At 37.0% G+C, this 18645-nt stretch overlaps 1 protein-coding gene and 1 non-coding gene across 2 annotated transcripts in view; one reads left to right on the top strand and one right to left on the bottom strand.

Moving 5' to 3' along the window:
* The window catches only part of ADAM9 (ADAM metallopeptidase domain 9), a 109779-nt gene that overhangs the window by 6317 nt on the left and 84817 nt on the right, over positions 1-18645 (top strand). Inside the window, exons 2-7 of the mRNA XM_003269597.4 lie at positions 5036-5133; positions 8791-8849; positions 11109-11187; positions 13263-13339; positions 14362-14557; positions 15993-16058. Of these exons, the coding sequence (XP_003269645.1) occupies positions 5036-5133; positions 8791-8849; positions 11109-11187; positions 13263-13339; positions 14362-14557; positions 15993-16058 (575 nt within the window). The remainder of the gene's footprint in view (positions 1-5035; positions 5134-8790; positions 8850-11108; positions 11188-13262; positions 13340-14361; positions 14558-15992; positions 16059-18645) is intronic.
* On the bottom strand, positions 15756-15824 carry LOC115836498. Its single transcript, XR_004031572.1, has one exon. It is a non-coding gene; the product is annotated as a small nucleolar RNA SNORD38 (small nucleolar RNA).

Below are 18645 nucleotides of genomic sequence, written 5' to 3' on the forward strand. Positions count from 1 at the left end.
AGAAGGAAAGAAAGTTATATGTAATTTTCCTATATTTAGCTTTTATTTTACTTCATTGGCAGTCTGGGTAAAAAATTCATAGAAGACAGAAGACTTGGTTTCTAGTCTTGGCCTGAAACTTTAAGCTGTCACAACTGGGGGATGCTATTGGCATCTAGTGGGTGGAGGCCAGGGATGCTGCAAAACATTCCACAGTACACAGGACAGCCCCCTTACAGGTTGAAGGTTTATACAAATAATGTTAAAGCTCTTTTTTTATGTTAACGTGGAAAAATGTTATTTTGGTTCCCATGAGAAACTGCTACTATTTGAAATTAAAAAAAAAAAAAACAACTAAAGGGAACTTGGGGAAAATCTATGCAGGATATGAACAGGAAAAAGGAAAAAAACCTGACCTAGAGATAAGAAAGGAATTTTGGGAAAAAAACATAGGAAGGAGGATTTTCATACAATTAGTATATATTTTTTGATGGCATTCCCCCAGTATGTGCATTTGTTATGATGTTTTGGAACTTTTTATGGCATGGCTTTAATTCAGAAAGTGGTTGCTTGGATTTTAGAAGCAAGATGTCAATATCAGAATAACAGCTCTTACATACAGAAATTATTTCAGGGTGCTATAATTTTGAAAGCCTTTTAAATATAAATGATTAGTTACGGCATTTTGCTTTTCAAATGAGAATTGTGTTTAAAATGGAAAAGAAGGAAAGAAAGTTACGTATAATCTTCCTATATTTAGCTTTTATTTTACTTCATTGGCAGTCTCGGTAAAAGATTCATAGAAGACAGAAGACTTGTTTTCTAGTCTTGGCCTGAAACTATAAGTAAAGTAAACTAACTTTGCCTGTAAAGTAACTGAACCTGTTTCAAAATGAAAGCTCCTTAAATGCCTGCCTGCCCATAAGAATTACAGATGCTTTATTTTTGGAGGCATTTCTTTTTCTCTGTTATGTTTGCTTCTGAGTTGTAATGAAAAAACTTCAGTTTGGTTCTATATTGTTTAGTTTCTAGTGTAACAGTTGTCTGTGTCTATCAGCATATGTATTCTTTCTTTCTTTCTTTTTTTTTTTTTTTTTTTTTGGCAGTGTCTCCCTCTGTTGCTCAGGCTGGAGTGCAGTTGCATAATCATGGCTCACTGCAGCCTTGATCTCCCAGGCTCAGGTGATCCTTCCACTTTAGCCTCCTGAGTAGCTGGGACCACAGGCATGTGCCACCATATCCCACTAATTTTTAAATTTTTTTGAAGAGACAGGGTCTTGCTCTGTTGCTCTGGCTGGTCTTGAGCTCCTGGGCCAAGTGATCATCCTGCCTTGGCCTCTCAAAGTGCTGGGATTACAGGGTTGAGCCACCATGCCTGGCAAGCATATATAATCTTGTCTGTAATGATTTACTTAAAGAGAATTTTTTTTTAAAAGTGAAAGCATGTTTATTAAGAAAGTAAAGGAATAAAAGAATGGCTACTCCACAAGCAGAACAGTGGCATGGGCTGCTCAGCTGAGTATACCAATAGTTACTTCTTGATTATATGCCAAACAAGGGGTGGATTATTCATGAGTTTTCCGGGAAAGGGGCAAGGATTTTTAGAACATATAAGGTAACTTCTGGGCATTGCCATGGCATTTGTAAACCGTCATGGTGCTGGTGGGAGTGTCTCTTAGCATGCCAATGTATTATAATTAGCATATAATGAGCAGTGAGGACGACCAGAGGTCACTTTCCTCGCAGTCTTGGTTTTGGTGGGTTTTGGCTGGCTTCTTTACTGCAAACTGTTTTATCAGCAAAGTCTCTGTGACTTGTATCCTGTACTGACCTCCTATCTCATTCTGTGACTAAGAATGCCTAACCTTCTGGGAATGCAGCCCAGTAGGTCTCAGCCTTATTTTACCCAGCCTCCATTCAAGTTGGAGTCAGTCTGGTTTGAGTGCCGCTGACATATTTTCCCTCATCCTTTTACATGGGAACCTTAATCCTAAGGATTGCAGAGGGACAAAGATCTATCTTCTGTGACTTCTTCAGGCTGAATAGGGGCAATCATATTCCTGCCTAACTATAGGGTATCTTGTACCCAGGGTAGAGAGGAGCTCAGTCACACGACGTCAGTTTGCTGAGGGCCGTTCACAACTCTGAGTTCTGTTGAGTTCACAACACAAAAGGTGATATCTAGAAGATTAATAAGATTAACAATTAATAAGTGTTCAATTTAAGAAAACATTCAATAAGCTTATCCTGCATTCCTACACAAAGATTACAATAGCAATATATTTCATGACAGTAAAGCAAAATAAGTAAAATTATTCCAAGTAAACTAAATAGAAAGGTGTTCCATGAACTGGGCAATTGTTGGAACCAAGCTGATATAGGGTTATTAACTGATTCCAATATATGCCCAGAATTAGAATACTGATCCAGATGTTAACATTAGCCATCCCTCTTGTTTCTTCTGAGCTGCAGTTAGAGATCACTGATTAGTTCACTGAAATAAGCAGAGTCAGTCCAAATTGCAGGGAAAAACTCAAAAACAACCGATGAGACTAAGGTGTACCATAGTTCTTGAAACATAATTTTTCTCTTTCCTGTCCCCCATTTTCATTAAAAACAAATCATGATAGGACTGATAGGATATGATGGTTAGCACAATAAGCTTTAGTCTTATTATACTTGGCCTGATTGTTTGAAATAAGTGCAGTAAGAATAATTATTTGCCACATAGGCACTTTTTAATTGGCTTTGATGGAACTTTGTTCCATAAGGAATCTCAGCTGAGGTGTTTTTTAAAGCAGAGCTCAGCCATGGGTTTGCACAGTTAAACACAGGTATGAGTTGGGTAAATTCCTCTGCTTTTGAGGTCCCAAGATAACTTGACACACCTGGGACTGTAGATAGTGACATTCTTTATTTACAACAGATCAAGAACCTCATACAGGGACTGTGTAGACAAGGTACGTGACCAGTTTTCTCAAGGGGCTTTTATCAGTTCTGTAAATCAAATTTGATTCCTTAAAGGAAAGCACCACATTCCAGTCAAAACTTGGTAAAATAACCAGTTTCTCCAGTTGTGTCCTGTGCAAAAGAAAACAGATTCTTACAGAAATGTAAGGGATTGATTGGTAAAGAGTTTTTTTTTTATTATTGTACTTTAGGTTTTAGGGTACATGTGCACAATGTGCAGGTTTGTTACATATGTATCCATGTGCCATGTTGGTTTGCTGCACCATTAACTCGTCATTTAGCATTAGATATATCTCCTAATGCTATCCCTCCCCCCTCCACCCACCCCACAACAGTCCCCGGAGTGTGATGTTCCCCTTCCTGTGTCCATTAATTCTTATTGTTCAGTTCCCACCTATGAGTGAGAACATGCGCTGTTTGTTTTTTTGTCCTTGCGATAGTTTACTGAGAATGATGGGTAACGAGTTTAAAAGCTGTTTATACATGCATTATATTGGGTATGATATAATTTATGGTTTATTGTTTGCAGCTGTTTGTATCTTTTTAATCCCAAACCAGACAAATTTATAAATATTTTATATACAATGTTATCTTGGAAAAAGTTAGATGTAAATAATTCATTTTAATCTATATTTGAGAAATCTGAGGGGTATTAGGAAACTCATGAGTGAATGAACATATAGATTGGATCAAAGGAGGTGAGTATGAGAGTAGGGAGACCAGGTAAAAAGGTGTCATAGTCATCTAGAGGTGAGGTTAGTAAGGGCTAAGCCATTGGTAATAATGCTGGAAGAAAAAGAGGTTGTGTTGGACTTATCGAGAGACTATGTATTGGACTCCCACATGGTGTGTCTTTCTAAGAGATTTGTACTGGCAATTTTGATTATACTCAATTTCGATTCAAGTGATGACTTTAGAACCCAAGCCCTGCTTAAGACATCATGATTCCATGCTGATAGACTGAACAGAATTGGAAATGGGAGTAAGTCTGCATGACTTTCGGAGTTCTTAACTGTTAAGAAATTTCGCATAAAGTTTGTGTTTTTGTGATGGATTAATGGCTATAATTTGAGAGCGTAGCTACATTGTTGAGTATATATTTGTTAGAGTTAACCCATCAGATATTAAAAGTACCTCTTTCCCCTTACAGTCCTTGTCCATTTAATAAGTGTCTTAGTCCGTGTTGCTATAAAGGAGTACCTGAGACTGGGTAATTTATAAAGAAAAGAGATTTATTTGATTCACTGCAGGCTGTACAGGAAGCATGGCACAGGCATCTGCTTCTGGTGAGGGCTTTAGGCTGCTTCCATTCATGGCAGAAGGGGAAGGGGAGCTGGCTGGTACAGAGGTCACAAGGCGAGAGAGGAAGCAAGAGAGATGGGGGAGAGAGGCTCTTTTTAACAACCAGCTCTTGAGGGAACTAGTAGAACAAGAACTCTTTCTCCTACCCTGCCCCCTCAGGGATGGCATTACTCTGTTCATGAGGGATCCGCTTCCATGACCCCAACACCTGTTACTACACCCCACCTCCCAACACTAGCACACTGGGGGTTAAATTTCAGCGTGAGATTTGGAGAAGTCAGACATACAAACTATAGCAGTAAGTATTTAGTAGTATCATCTGAGGAGATGTTATTCATGCTGGGTGAGGGGGAGGAATGGGAGATGAGTGAAGGGTGCTAGACTCTAGGATACCTTTCCCCCATTTCCCCACCAAGCCAGTTCTTTTCTTTCTTCTTGTGTTTATACCTTAAGATTTCTTTTGAGAAAAAAGGGTTAGGGTTTATAGCTAAAAATGTTTGAAATGATTGCTATGTATATTTATAATGTTTGGATAAAGACTGCTATTCTTTTTTAAGAAAATACATTTTCCTCCCTCATACTTACCTAATGCATTGCTATTTTCATGTATTAATACAACTTTATATAAAAGTACTTTTATTATATGCATATTGTAATATGGGAATGTAATATGGGAATGTCAGGTGATTTTTCTGTGATTTGAACGTTTTGATTTTTCATTATATTGTGTTCCCACGTAGTTTTTCAGTTTCACTTATTGTATTTGTTTTTGCCTTTTCTGTAGGCTTTCAACAGACCTCACATCTTTCTTCTTATGAGATTATAACTCCTTGGAGATTAACTAGAGAACGAAGAGAAGCCCCTAGGCCCAATTCAAAACAAGTAAGTTATATCTTGAGAAATAATATGTGGTTAATTTTTTTCTTTTCTGTTTTAGCACAAAGGTGTTATTTGTAGCAGTGATCAGCTCAGTGAGTTATTACTTGGCTGTTACTTAGCATGGCACCATATGGTACTGATGTCCACTGGATGTTATGCTAGTAAAAGCAACATATTGAGCCTTAATATCCTTTTTTTTTTTGAGATGGAGTCTTGCTCTGTCGCCCAGGCTGGAGTGTGCAGTGGTGCGATCTCGGCTCACTGCAACCTCCACCTTCTAGGTTCAAGTGATTCTCCTGCCTCAGCCTTCCGAGTAGCTGGGACTACAGGCGTGTGCCACCATGTCTGGCTAATTTTTTGGTATTTTTTAGTAGAGACAGGGTTTCACCATGTTGGCCAGGCTGATCTCAAAGTCCTGACCTCAGGTCATTCGCCTGCCTCGGCCTTGCAAAGTGCTGGGATTACAGGTGTGAGCCACCAAGCCCAGCCAGTATCTTTTTTGTTTTTTAAAGACAATATGATCAACTAGAAACATAACAGAATAGAATAGTTAAACAGAATTCTATCACTAGGGTAGGCTGCTGATTATATACATTTTAACTGACAGGCAATGGTCACAGTGATTTTATTATAATAAGAATTATAATTCTTATTATAATTATATAACCTCACTCAGTTTGTGATAGCTAGAACACTTTATACTATATCTTCACTGATGGTGGAGAGTGATAATGGTGTTAAATGCATATATTTTATGTTAGAGAATATTTACTAAAATACAAGTTTTATTTTCATATTGGAAGAAACCTACTGTGCTGTAAATGGGGTAACCAGTGCACAGAAATTATTTTTTCTACTATTCTTTTGTAAAGTTTGTTCAGAAATAATCTATTTGGACTTTAATTTTATAAGTCCTTCAACTTTATAGAAGTATAATTAAATTTTATTATAATTTAACAATGGCAGGTAATAACACATAGAATTTAGCTTATTATGAATTAATATCTGAATTGCTGATACACTCAGAAATGTAAGGCAGCTTGCCTGTTTTTTAGGGAGTGGGCATTGTAAAAAGAACAGTGGAGTTGAGGATCAGGAACTTTTAGTTTTGGTCCTCCCTGTGAGTACCACCACGTACTAGTTGGGTTGGTCACTCAACTCCATTTACATCTCTCTAACTGAGGAGTAAATGACTCTAAGATCTCCTCTGTAGATGAATTTATACATTTTACTTGTTTTTGGTTTGAACTGGACAGCCTACCATTTGATTATGTTTTGTCTTAGGATAGAGTTAATCAGTTAATCCCTGTTTGGGTGCGATCTTCGCTCACTGCAGCCTCTGCCTCCTGGGTTCAAGTGATTCTCGTGCCTCTGCCTCCTGAGTAGCTGGGACTACAGGCATGTGCCACCATGCCCAGCTAATTTTGTATCTTTAGTAGAGATGGGGTTTTGCCATGTTGGCCAGGCTGGTCTCGAACTCTTGGCTTCAAGTGATCCACCTGCTTCAGCCTCCTAGAGTGCTGGGATTACAGGCATGAGCCACCTGTTTTCCTCCTTTTCTTCAGTCAGTGGTAGACTTTCAGCCTAGGGACTGTGTTTTCTACTTTTTTGTGTCTCTGATAGTATCTTCATTTAGTACTTCCCTCATTAATACTTGAGATCGTCATAGATAACTGTCATTTTTATGCTTTGGTTAATATTTGGAGAAGTGATATGGTCAGTGCATATTGAACTGGATTTTGCTCATTCAACAGTGAATGTAATTAACTCGTTCAAAAGTATTTATTGAGTTACTATTATATGCTAGGCACCATTTAGGTATTGGGGATATGGCAGTGAACAAAACAGACAAAAATTTATGCTCTTGCATGAATGCAATCTTGTATTCTATGGAGCTCGCATTCTAGTGAGGGGGGAGAGAGAGAGAGAAAAAACAACAACAACAACAACAAAAACAAAAAAACCCCCCAAACCAAAAATGCATATTACTTCAGATGGTGATAAGTGCTATGGAGAAAATTAAAGCAAGAAGGGGGATAGGGAGGCTGGAAATGGTGAGTTGCTGGGGAGAGGATTGCATTTTTCAGTAGGATGGCCAGGGAAAGCCTTACGAGAAGGTAGCCCTTTAGTAAAGACTAGAAGGAGTGGAGTGAACAATCCAGGCAGATACTTGGGGGAGGCGTAAACTATCACAAAACAATCTTCAGTCTCTCAGATTTCTTTTTAGTAGAAATAGCAGTGATGTTTTTACATCATGTGATTGTCTAAGAGCAGAATGAGTAGAAGGGCACATGACAAAGCTGTGGCAATAGAAAGAGCTTGGTGGTTTTGATGGCCCACTGGAGATTGGGGTAGATGATGAAGGGTTCTTGGATTCCCATGCAGGATGTGGAGGTAGATGACAGGATCATCCATAGGTTGGTCTAGTGCTTAGAAGTCAGAGGCAGATGTGCCGTAGTGAAGGGGATGATGCTGTTTCTTGACAGAAGGTTAATTGAGTCTGGAAACGGAAGGGAATATTAAGTAGACACTTCTGATAATGTTAGTTGTCGAGTCCCTCCATGACTTTCTTTTTTATTAAAGAGTTAAGACAAAGTCACATCTCTTAGTTCCAGAGATCACGTTAAGCGCTTGTGGCTAATGACAAGGTGAATTGCCGGGGAAGTTGTTTCAGAGTTGTCTGAGGTAGAGAAGATGATCCCATGAATTAGAAGATGTGTATGTATAAGTTACTTTAATTCCTTGACTCTAAGATGCCATCAATTGTGAGACACACCATATTGTTTTATGTACTACTAATAAAGACACAGAAGTGGCCCAGCAGGGTGGCTTATGCCTGTAATCCCAGCATTTTGGGAGGCTGGGTGTATCACCTCAGGTCAGGAGTTCAAGACCAGCCTTACCAATGTGGTGAAACCCTGTCTCTACTAAAAATGCAAAAATTAGCTGAGTGTGGTGGTGGGCACCTGTAATCCCAGTTACTTGGGAGGCTGAGACAGGAGAATTGCCTGAACCCAGGAGGCAGAGGTTGCAGTGAGCCGCGATTGTGCCACTGCACTCCAGACTAGGTGACAGAGTGAGACTCCATCTCAAAAAAAAAAAAAAAAACAAAAGGAGGTGCTGCTAGTTAGACTAGACTGCTTTGCCTTTGTATGATGCATCCTCGTTTCAGGGACGTTAACGTGAGGGAAAAAAGCATGTTTTAGAATTGATGAAATGAGTTAAGCCCTGTAATTCGTATCATAAAAGGAGTTGAATTTCTTTTTAACTTTATATAACTAGAACTAGGGATAATTTCTTGAAACCAAGAGTTTCATTTCATTTAGACAAAAGCAGGAACTATCTTGTACTGCAGGTAATACATTGATGGACTTGAGAAGATAATCCCTGCAGTTATAGCTGAATTAGAAATGAATTTAAGAAGAGTTAGATAGACATGAGGTTATTTTCCACGATCAGTTATGAAAGGAAGGAAGGGATGATCAGAGTATATTTTTTATTATTTAAGAATAGACACAAAGTTCTTCTATTAAACAGTTCAGCCAGTACCAAATTATTTTAATTCAGGATGGAATTTCCTGCATCTTATAAATGAGATATTGTTGAAAAGTAATTTTTAAGATGATGTTTTATTCTTCTTCTCTCCTTCTGTGCATTTAGGTATCTTATGTTATTCAGGCTGAAGGAAAAGAGCATATTATTCACTTGGAAAGGAACAAGTAAGACATTTAATTTATTTTGGCTTTTCAGTAATGTTTTTCCAATAGTATATTGGTTTTCTTTCTAGTTTGATATGGTTTAGTGGATCCTGAACCCTGGGATTAAGCAGATTTAGCTCTTCATATTGGTGCTGCACAGTGGCAGCTGGCTGGGCAGGCAGTGACTTCTAAACAGGAAAGAAGGCAGAGACCGGAGCCAAGTACCTCCAGTTTATTCTTTTCAAATGCATCACTAAGGGAGCAAAGGCTACACATATGTGGGGGAGATGGGGAGAAGGGGAGCCTGCAGTGACTGAATAGGGTCCGATTACTGGAAAGACAAAGGTTCCACAAGGTACTTCCATGCCTACTCACATAGACTTTAATAAAGGTAAAGGATATAATGCATCAGGACAAAGAAAGTGCAGGCAGTCATCAAGGCACGACCCCCAGAGTCCTTTCTCAGTTGCACAGATGTGTTTTGCCTCCAGATTATGAACCACTGAGATATGTGTGAGGCATCATATTTTCTGGGGAACCCAGGCACAAGTTTACTGAAGGTATCTTTTCTACCTCGCTGATCATGTAGCTAAAGTCAGGCTGTGTACCCAACTAAATCGGACAAAAATCTTCCATTTATTCATCTCTAGTCAATATAGACAGGCTGTCAACCATTGTGGAAGACAGTGTGGCGATTCCTCAAGGATCTAGAACTAGAAATACCATTTGACCCAGCCATCCCATTACTAGGTATACACCCAAAGGATCATAAATCATGCTGCTATAAAGACACATGCACATGTTATATTTATTGTGGCACTATTCACAATAGCAAAGACTTGGAACCAACCCAAATGTCCAACAATGATAGACTGGATTAAGAAAATGTGGCACATACACACCATGGAATACTATGCAGCCATAAAAAAGGATGAGTTCATGTCCTTTGTAGGGACATGGATGAAGCTGGAAACCATCATTCTCAGCAAACTATTGCAAGGATAGAAAACCAAACACCGCATGTTCTCCCTCATAGGGGGGAATTGAACAATGAGAACACTTGGACACAGGAAGGGGAACATCATACACCAGGGCCTGTCGTGGGATGTGGGGAGTGGGGAGGGATAGCATTAGGAGATATACGTAATGTAAATGATGAGTTAATGGGTGCAGCACACCAACATGGCACATGTATACATATGTAACAAACCTGCACGTTGTGCACATGTACCCTAGAACTTAAAGTATAATAATAAAAAAATATATATATATAGACAGGCTGGTCCTGGGTGCCTCCAGGGGAGTTTTGAACTTGAAATGGCATATTTATGAATCACTAGTTAGCACATTGCATCTCTGACTTGTCCATAAGGCCTGGAAATAAGCATACAGCTGCTTCAGTCCTGCTGCAAGAGAACCTGATCCTCATAAACATGCTTGATGCCACTGAATCTCCTTAACATGGAGTGAAGCTTTGGAAATCAGGAATAATTGTTTCTTTCACCAATTGAGACAGAAATTTGCCTCCATACTTAGGAGGTTAATTCTTCTTATTTATATAGAACTTTAAGAAAAGAGTGTAAAAAGCCATTTATTTTTCTAATGTAAATACAATGTGTTGTCAATAACCCAGTTTTTACTTTTCCTGTGAGTCATATCTGAAAAATTTAGGGACATTATTTATGTTGTCTTAAATTTTTTGCAACTAGCATTTTAAGACCATTAAAAAATGTATAGCTTAATATTAAATATTATTTATGAATAAGTAATGTACATTATTTCAGAGTTGTCTGTTTATGAGCTTTTTTTTTTTTTTGTCCTTTTTTTTTTAAGAAACAAAGTCTTACTCTGTTATCCAGGGTGGAGTGCAGAGGCATGATCGTAGCTCACTGCAGCCTTGAACTCCTGGGCTTAAGCAATCCTCCCACCTTAGCTTCCTGAGTAGCTGGGATTATATGTGTGTGCCATTATGCCCAGCTAATTTTTTATTTTTTGTGGTGACAGGGTCTCACCATGTTGCTTAGGCTGGTCTCAGACTCCTGGCCTCAAGTGATCCTCCTACCTCAGCCTTCTAAAACGTTGGGGTTACAGGTGTGAGCCACTGCACCCAGCTGTTTATGAGCTTTCAATTTTACAGTAGCACATTTTAAAATAATAATTTATCTGGTGAAAGTTCTTATTTACTCCTGCTTGTCTCCTCTAGGAATAATGCCTTATGAATCGTGTCCTTAGTTGTAGATAGATAACATATATTTAAATGGTGTTTTATTTCTCTTCCAGAGACCTTTTGCCTGAAGATTTTGTGGTTTATACTTACAACAAGGAAGGGACTTTAATCACTGACCATCCCAATATACAGGTAATGTATTTTCGTCTTGATCCCATAGCAAATTTTAAAACAATTTTATAATTTAAAAATGAGTTCTATATAGGCACTCAGGACTGTTACATTGCACAGCCCCACAGGGTACCTTTAACATTATAACATATGGGTTATCTTGGGAAAAGTGGGTGCATTTTTATAGACTAAGCTATACCTTACAGCTCTCCAGGTACTCAGTAGTTAAGGTTTTTTTTTAAAGACTAGGAAAATAAATCTTCTATTTAATGGTAATCCTTACTGATGAAGGAGAAAATTTGATATGTTTTGAAAATAGGAGTTTCTGATTTTTTTGTTGAAAGTTAATATCTCTAAAAGTGCACTTATTAAAACATTTAATTTGTCAGTAATATTTAGTAAAGAAAAACACTCATTTAATGTTGTGTGTTCTAATGTTCTAAATTTTTTCTGAAAATAATTCTTTCCTAAAAGAGGTGTGGTCCTCTCTGCATCAGAGAACAGAGTACTCCTGGGGACAGAGCTGGCCAGAATACCCAAAATAATTGGCAGATGTCAAATTTGGCTTTCTGTGTTTATTACTAGAGCATAAACATTTTTAGTTTTGTTTGAGTGTTTTACAGTCCTTTTTGGCAGGTATTACACATTTTTTTCTTTTGCAATGGTTTTCATGAGAAATCTTTATTCCCATTACATGTGTATGTTTTTTTTTTTCTTATGAACTTTGTAATACTTTGCTAGGTTGAATTGTTTCTGTTGGTTGTGCACTTTTGCAGCATTCTTCAAATAAATAGGAGGCAAAAAAAATCTTTATTTTAGATTATTAGTACTTAGAAAAACCAAGGAAATGCTGACTTAGGCCTATCCTCTTCTGGTCCACTATCTGATTTCTTTAGTGTGTTGTTGGTCCATTGTTTAATAGAAAATTAGTAGAGGAGTTTGAGTTTACCTTACAGCATAAACCAGATAGAAAATAACCCATCCATCCAGTCATGCATCCAATGATTACCAAGGCAGAAGGCCAAACACCACATAATTTGTGTCACTTGACAAAAGCAGTAATGTTAAAGGCATTTTTTTTCTTGTAAAGGTTTCTTGGCATACTTTCTTCAGACATACACTGTTTGGGCTTGAGTTTTGACTCATTATTTGCTGATGAAGCTACTTTAATCTGTTTGTGCCTTGGTATCTTCGCTTTAAAATGTAATAATAGTTACCACTTTATGGATATATTGGGAAACTTAACTGAGTTAATACTTACAAGATGCTTAGAACAGTCTGACAATTTTTAACTCAACGTATATTATTATTTGTTGCTATTATTGACAGTGTATGTTCTTAAAACTGCTAAAAATCGATTTAATTATATAGAAACTTATGTAAGTATTATCTTATATAATACTTAAGTATCATAAGTATGATAACATTATGCTTTTCTGGGTGTTTGAAAAATGTCAGCTAAGACAGATGGAGTCTCACTTATTTCTTGGTTATTTAATATTGTTGAGGTAGATGACAGTGTGACTGTAGATTTGAAATACAAATTAAAACTTTGATACTCTGATTTTTTTAACACGGCCAGACTGTCATGTATTATAATGACATATACTTTTGTCCATAAAATGAAATTAAGTTTCACTAAAAAATTTACATACTTTCCCCTGGGGATTCTATTGCTTAAGATTAAAGTTTATAAAGTATCATCAGTGTCTTCCACAGGGTCATTTTACACAAACACAGTTTTAGTGAGATGTCAACTGGCTGCTGTTGGTTGTTGGATTGACTGTGATTTAAAATGTTAAAGATGACATAATACATCTTGTTCTGCTTCTAGGCTGAAAGGTCACTGAGGCAGAGCTGTTTGTACCTTGTATCCCCTGGAATTCTGCCTAAACATTTGTGTACTCATAGGGTGGTAGGAGATAGTCCACAGATGGTCTAAAGAATGCCATGTGATACTGTGAGATGCCAATAATATAAATAAAACTTTGTTATTATTAAACTTGACTGGCCTCAATTTTGTTAGCTCTGCAATTTCTGTGATGATTGTCAGCAACGTAGCAATGTTTGAAGATAATACAGTATTTTTCATTTAGAATCATTGTCATTATCGGGGCTATGTGGAGGGAGTTCATAATTCATCTGTTGGTCTTAGCGACTGTTTTGGACTCAGGTAAGCAATTTCCTTTATCTTCTTTTTTTTTCTTTCCCCTATGTCTTACTCTCTTTCCTGTTTCTGTCTCCAAATTAAATCATTTTGGGCACTTAGCAAAATTGGAATTTACGTTGATGTTACTGAACATTTTTACAGCTGTGTTTCAGATATCCTTGGCATGTTTATTTAAGAAAGTATTATAGTTGATGAGTTTTAATATGTAAAGAGGAAATATTTTTTGAGACCACTAAATCATTTTTGCTATTTAAAATAAAATATACTTTAAATTTCTGTAGCACTTTATATTTATAAAATTTTCACTTTTATTATTTAAGACGTATTTAAGTCTCATTATGACTGTGAATAAGAGCTCATTATCTCTGTATTTAGGTGAGCAAACTGAAGTTCGGATAAATTATATTACACTTCAAATTAAGTTATCATAGTATTAACATTACATTCCTTGAGGTCATGGCATCATGGCACTGTGCTGGTTGGTTGACTGCATGATTGCTTGAACTAAAACGTATTAGTTCTATATAAGATGAATATGATTATCTTCACTTAGGTACTAACACTTATTTAGTAGTTACTGTGTGCCAGGCAATATGTTCCATGTGTTTTGTGCTTATTAAGTAATTTTGTTTTCAGAACAATCCCGTGCAGAGTGCAAACCAAGGCAGAGGTTAAATACCTCGCTGCGAGTCCTGCAGCTAGTAGAAGACATTTGGAATTCAAACTCTTGTCCTCTGGTCCGGATGCCACATTCTTAGCCACTATTTTGTAGTGCCTTCCATTTCCCGTAGATCACTCAGGGAGGTTAAGTGCCTTACAGGCAGTGACGCTGATAAGTAGCTATTTGAGCTTTCAATTTAGGTCCGTCCCAGCCCTATCTATCTGATTCTAAAGCCTTTATTTTTTTCTCTATATAATGCTATGCCTACTTACACATTTAAGAAGTAGGACTTGAACTTAGGTTTTCTGATTCCTTGTGTATTTTCTTTTTCTTAAAATTTGTATATGTGTAATGCAACATTCAGAGGATTGCTGCATTTAGAGAATGCGAGTTATGGGATTGAACCCCTGCAGAACAGCTCTCATTTTGAGCACATCATTTATCGAATGGATGATGTTCACAAAGAGCCTCTGAAATGTGGAGTTTCCAGCAAGGATATAGAGAAAGAAACTGCAAAGGATGAAGAGGAAGAGCCTCCCAGCATGACTCAGCTACTTCGAGTAAGGAAATAACATAATTCTTCATGGCTAAGACTACCATTTTAGAAAAATCATGTATTTATTCATGAAATCAGTACTATGAGTAGTGTTTTTTTTTCTTTTCTTAATTTTGCCAAATATATGCCAGACATTGTGAGAGGTACTAGGGGATGAAAAGATGAGCAATATACAGTTCCTGCTACCAAGTTGAGTATAGTTTAGATTCTGTGGGTTTTGGAAACTAGGGCTTAAATCTGCAACAGTGCTCACTGTGGCCTTGACCTCTTGAGCTCAAGCAGTCCTCCTGCCTCCACATCCCACTAGCTGCTGCTACAGGTCTGTGCCACCCACCGTGCCTGGCTAATTTAAAAAAACTTTTCGTAGAGATGAGGTCTCATTACATTACCCAGGCTGGTCTTGAACCCCTGGCATCAAGCAATCCTTCCGCCTCAGCTTCCCAAAGTGCTGGGATTACAGGCATAAGCCACTACGCCCAGTGCAATAGAGTTTTTATTTAGGTACCTCCTAAACAACTCAAATGGTGATTCTTGAACCCTAGATAGGAAAAACAGAGAGATACGGCTTTAGGAACTTAATGACTTCAGATGTGTTTCAAGGACACTCTGCTAATGACTTTAAGTGATGATAAACTATGTCTGAGTCCTTGTTTGGAGACTGCTATAGCACTTCATGATTTACTCTTGACATGGGTGTCTCTTAGACTGAAATGGTTTTAGGACTAGATCAACTTCAGCTGCAGGGATTGTACCTTTCTACATATGAGATTATGTTGCTGCCTTGAAAGAGGCATATTTTTAATTAACTTATACTAGTTTGTGGCATTATTTTTGTTGCCTCTGCTAATATCCACTCTTCTGACTTGGACTATTCTTTTTAACTTTGAACATTGGAAAACATTAAAATTTTTGCTTATTCTACTTTGCATGAATTTCTGTAAAATGACAAAACTAGTCATTTTTTAAAATGGCAACCTTATTCTAACTTCTGCTCTGGGATATTAGTGGGTATGTTTTCTTTATCTCTCAGCATAGTAATGGGGTTTCTCATTAAAATATGTGTGTGTTTGCATGTGTGTGTGTGTAGTTTTGATTTTAGAAAATTGGTAATTCTGCTTTGTAAACTTAAACTCATTTTATCTGTAACTAGCATTTTTCTCATATTAGTGCAGATAGCAGATAACACTTCAAAAACATTTTTTTCCCCTCAGACATAGTTTATCATCACTTAAAGTCCTTAGCAGAACTGGACAAAGTTTTCATCACCAAGAAGCAGATAACACTTCAAAAAACATATTTTTCACTTTCTTGATGTAGGATATGTTAAATAAAATAATTTTATGATATTCTTAGCAGACATGAAATAAGTGATGAGAGATTAGGATGTGATCATAGCCTTATAACTTCCTTTTGCCTTCATGTGTTTGTGTTTTTGACAGAGAAGAAGAGCCATCTTGCCACAGACCCGGTATGTGGAGCTGTTCATTGTCGTAGACAAGGAAAGGGTAAGATTGTGACAATTTTTCTTCTTTTCCATGAAAAGGATATGAGAAGTGAACATTTAATGAAGGAAATATAACTACAATTTGTTTGTATTGATTTTACTTAAATAATGATTTTAAAACGAAAATGGTTTTTTTCCCTTAAACTTTGTACCACGAGAATACTAGCAGAAGCTAAATGTAGCAAATGTGACTGCCTTTAACTTTATTTTTTATTAATGATTTTTTTTCTTGTTCTTGCTGATGACTTGCTTATGCTAAATTTTTTGAGTGAATCTGTACTGCCTATCAGGCTCTTGAGGACTTTTCAGATTACTTTAATAGGCTGTGGCTCTAAAAGGTTTGGCTTTGTTGGCTAATAAAATTGCTTTGCTTTCTAGAATTTGAGATAACCTATATTGCACTTTAAGAGATGGAAAACCTCCAGGTCCTGGCATGCTTTAGAAGGGAATAGTATTAATTTCCATGTACAGGATCACATGAGGGCATTTTCCTTATTTATACTTAAGAAACTGAACTAAGTGCTTTGCTTTAACTAAGAGAAGTAATGTGTCCTTAGTTTGGCATTTACTGGATTACCAGTTTTAGAGATACTGGCTGTATAATTTATTTTCATGTTGCTTTTTTTGTTGATATATAATACTTCACATATTTAGGGGGTACAGGTGAGTATTTGTTACAACAGCTGTGTAATTTAAAATAGAGTATTTTTAGTGTTTTGTTTGACTTTTACTTCCAACTTTGTGAAAAAGTTATTTGTGGAAACTTACTATGATTGGCAGTTCTTTTCTTGTAAGCTGTAGAGACAGTTTTGAGGTTTTTTTGGTTTTAAAAAAATTCCTTGTTGTATGTAGGTTGGAAAATAACAAGCCACCCCAAATAACTAATTTGGAGAAAATATTAAGAGATAGACTCGGATTTGTACATTATAGGTTCATTGCCCTCAAGTGGCAGAAGGAAAAGCACATGGAATATGAACAAGTGTGAACTCTGCCCCAAACAGTGGGCAAAAAGCTTCTGTAGAAGAATGTTTTGGACAAGTCACAAAAGTCAAGATTCAAAATGTTTTCCTTGGCTGGGCGCAGTGGCTCATGCCTGTAATCCTGGTACTTTGGGAGGACGAGGTGGGCGGATCACGAGATCAGGAGATCGAGACCATCCTGGCTAACACGGTGAAACCCCATCTCTCCTAAAAATACAACAAATTAGCCGGGCGTGGTGGCGGGCGCCTGTGGTCCCAGAACCTGGGAGGTGGAGCTTGCAGTGAGCCGAGGTGGCGCCACTGCACTGCAGCCTGGGCGACAGAGGGAGACTCCATCTCAAAAAAACAAAACAAAACAAAAACACACACAAAATGTTTTTCTTCATTGCTGTCTCCAGATGTATTTGTTATATACAGATAGAAAATGGTTAAAAAAAGTTTCAATTTCAATCAAGCCCTGTCAAATATATTAAATTAATTTTTTTTCTTGTTTAGGAGAATCATGATTAGATCCCTAACTGATAAAATCTGATATATTCTGATATTAATGCTTTTAGCAGAGAGCAAAATCATAAATCCTTTTAAAATTTTTCTTCTGCTAAATTGGTTGTATAAAATAATGTTAAAAATAGACATTTGAGTTTAGCCAGGTCTCAAAGAAAAATTAGTCATATTTATTTGGCTTAAGATGGTTAAACTTTTATATATTTTAATCTACATATGATTTTTTTAACTAGTGATTATTGGTTAATCTCTCATTTTTTAATTCAGCCCAGCATTTAGAAATGGTTTATTGGTGCTGATCTGTAACCAATCTGGCTGTTTCTGTACCTCAGTTCTGTTTTCTGTATGTCACTTCTTTTTTCTGTCCATAAATCTTCTTCCACTATGTGGCTGCACAGTCTCTCTGAACCTGTTCTGGTTTGGAAGCCGCATGATTCTTGAATCATTCTTCGCTCAACTAAACTCTGTTAAATTAAAAAAAAAAAAAAGGTTTATTGGTTACTTCATTAGCCTAAGAGGTGAAAGGGTCAGGAAGTTCTTTAGATTGTCTTTTATTCTTTTATCTATGCATTTTGATTGCTTAAAACTCTACCTTTGTGAAATGCTTGAAAATATTTTTGCATTAAAATAAATAAAAGGAACATTAAGAAGATAATTCGTTTTAAAGTTCTACTAATATGGATAAAATGAAGTCTTCAGTGCTCTTTCATTATTATTCACTTTACCCTTTTACCTGTTTTTCTTTTATTCCTATCACTACAATGTAACCTTTAAATTTCTTAATTTGAAATGTTGATAAATGTCTAAATGCCTCAATTTTTTATTCAGAGGAAATATTTGGATTCTTCGTGGTAACAGAGACATTTTTATTTTTGTTTTGTTTTGTTTTTTTTTTTTTGAGATGGAGTTTCGCTCTTTTGCCCAGGCCGGAGTGAAATGGCGGGATCTTGGCTTACTGCAACTTCCGCCCCCAGGGGTTCAAGCGATTCTCCTGCCTCAGCCTCCTGAGTAGCTGGGATTATAGGCACCTGCCACCACGCCTGGCTAATTTTTGTATTTTTAGTAGAGAGAAGGTTTCGCCATGTTGGCTAGGCTGGTCTCGAA

Source organism: Nomascus leucogenys, chromosome 8 (assembly GCF_006542625.1).
Source record: "Nomascus leucogenys isolate Asia chromosome 8, Asia_NLE_v1, whole genome shotgun sequence".
NCBI classification, from domain to species: domain Eukaryota; kingdom Metazoa; phylum Chordata; class Mammalia; order Primates; family Hylobatidae; genus Nomascus; species Nomascus leucogenys.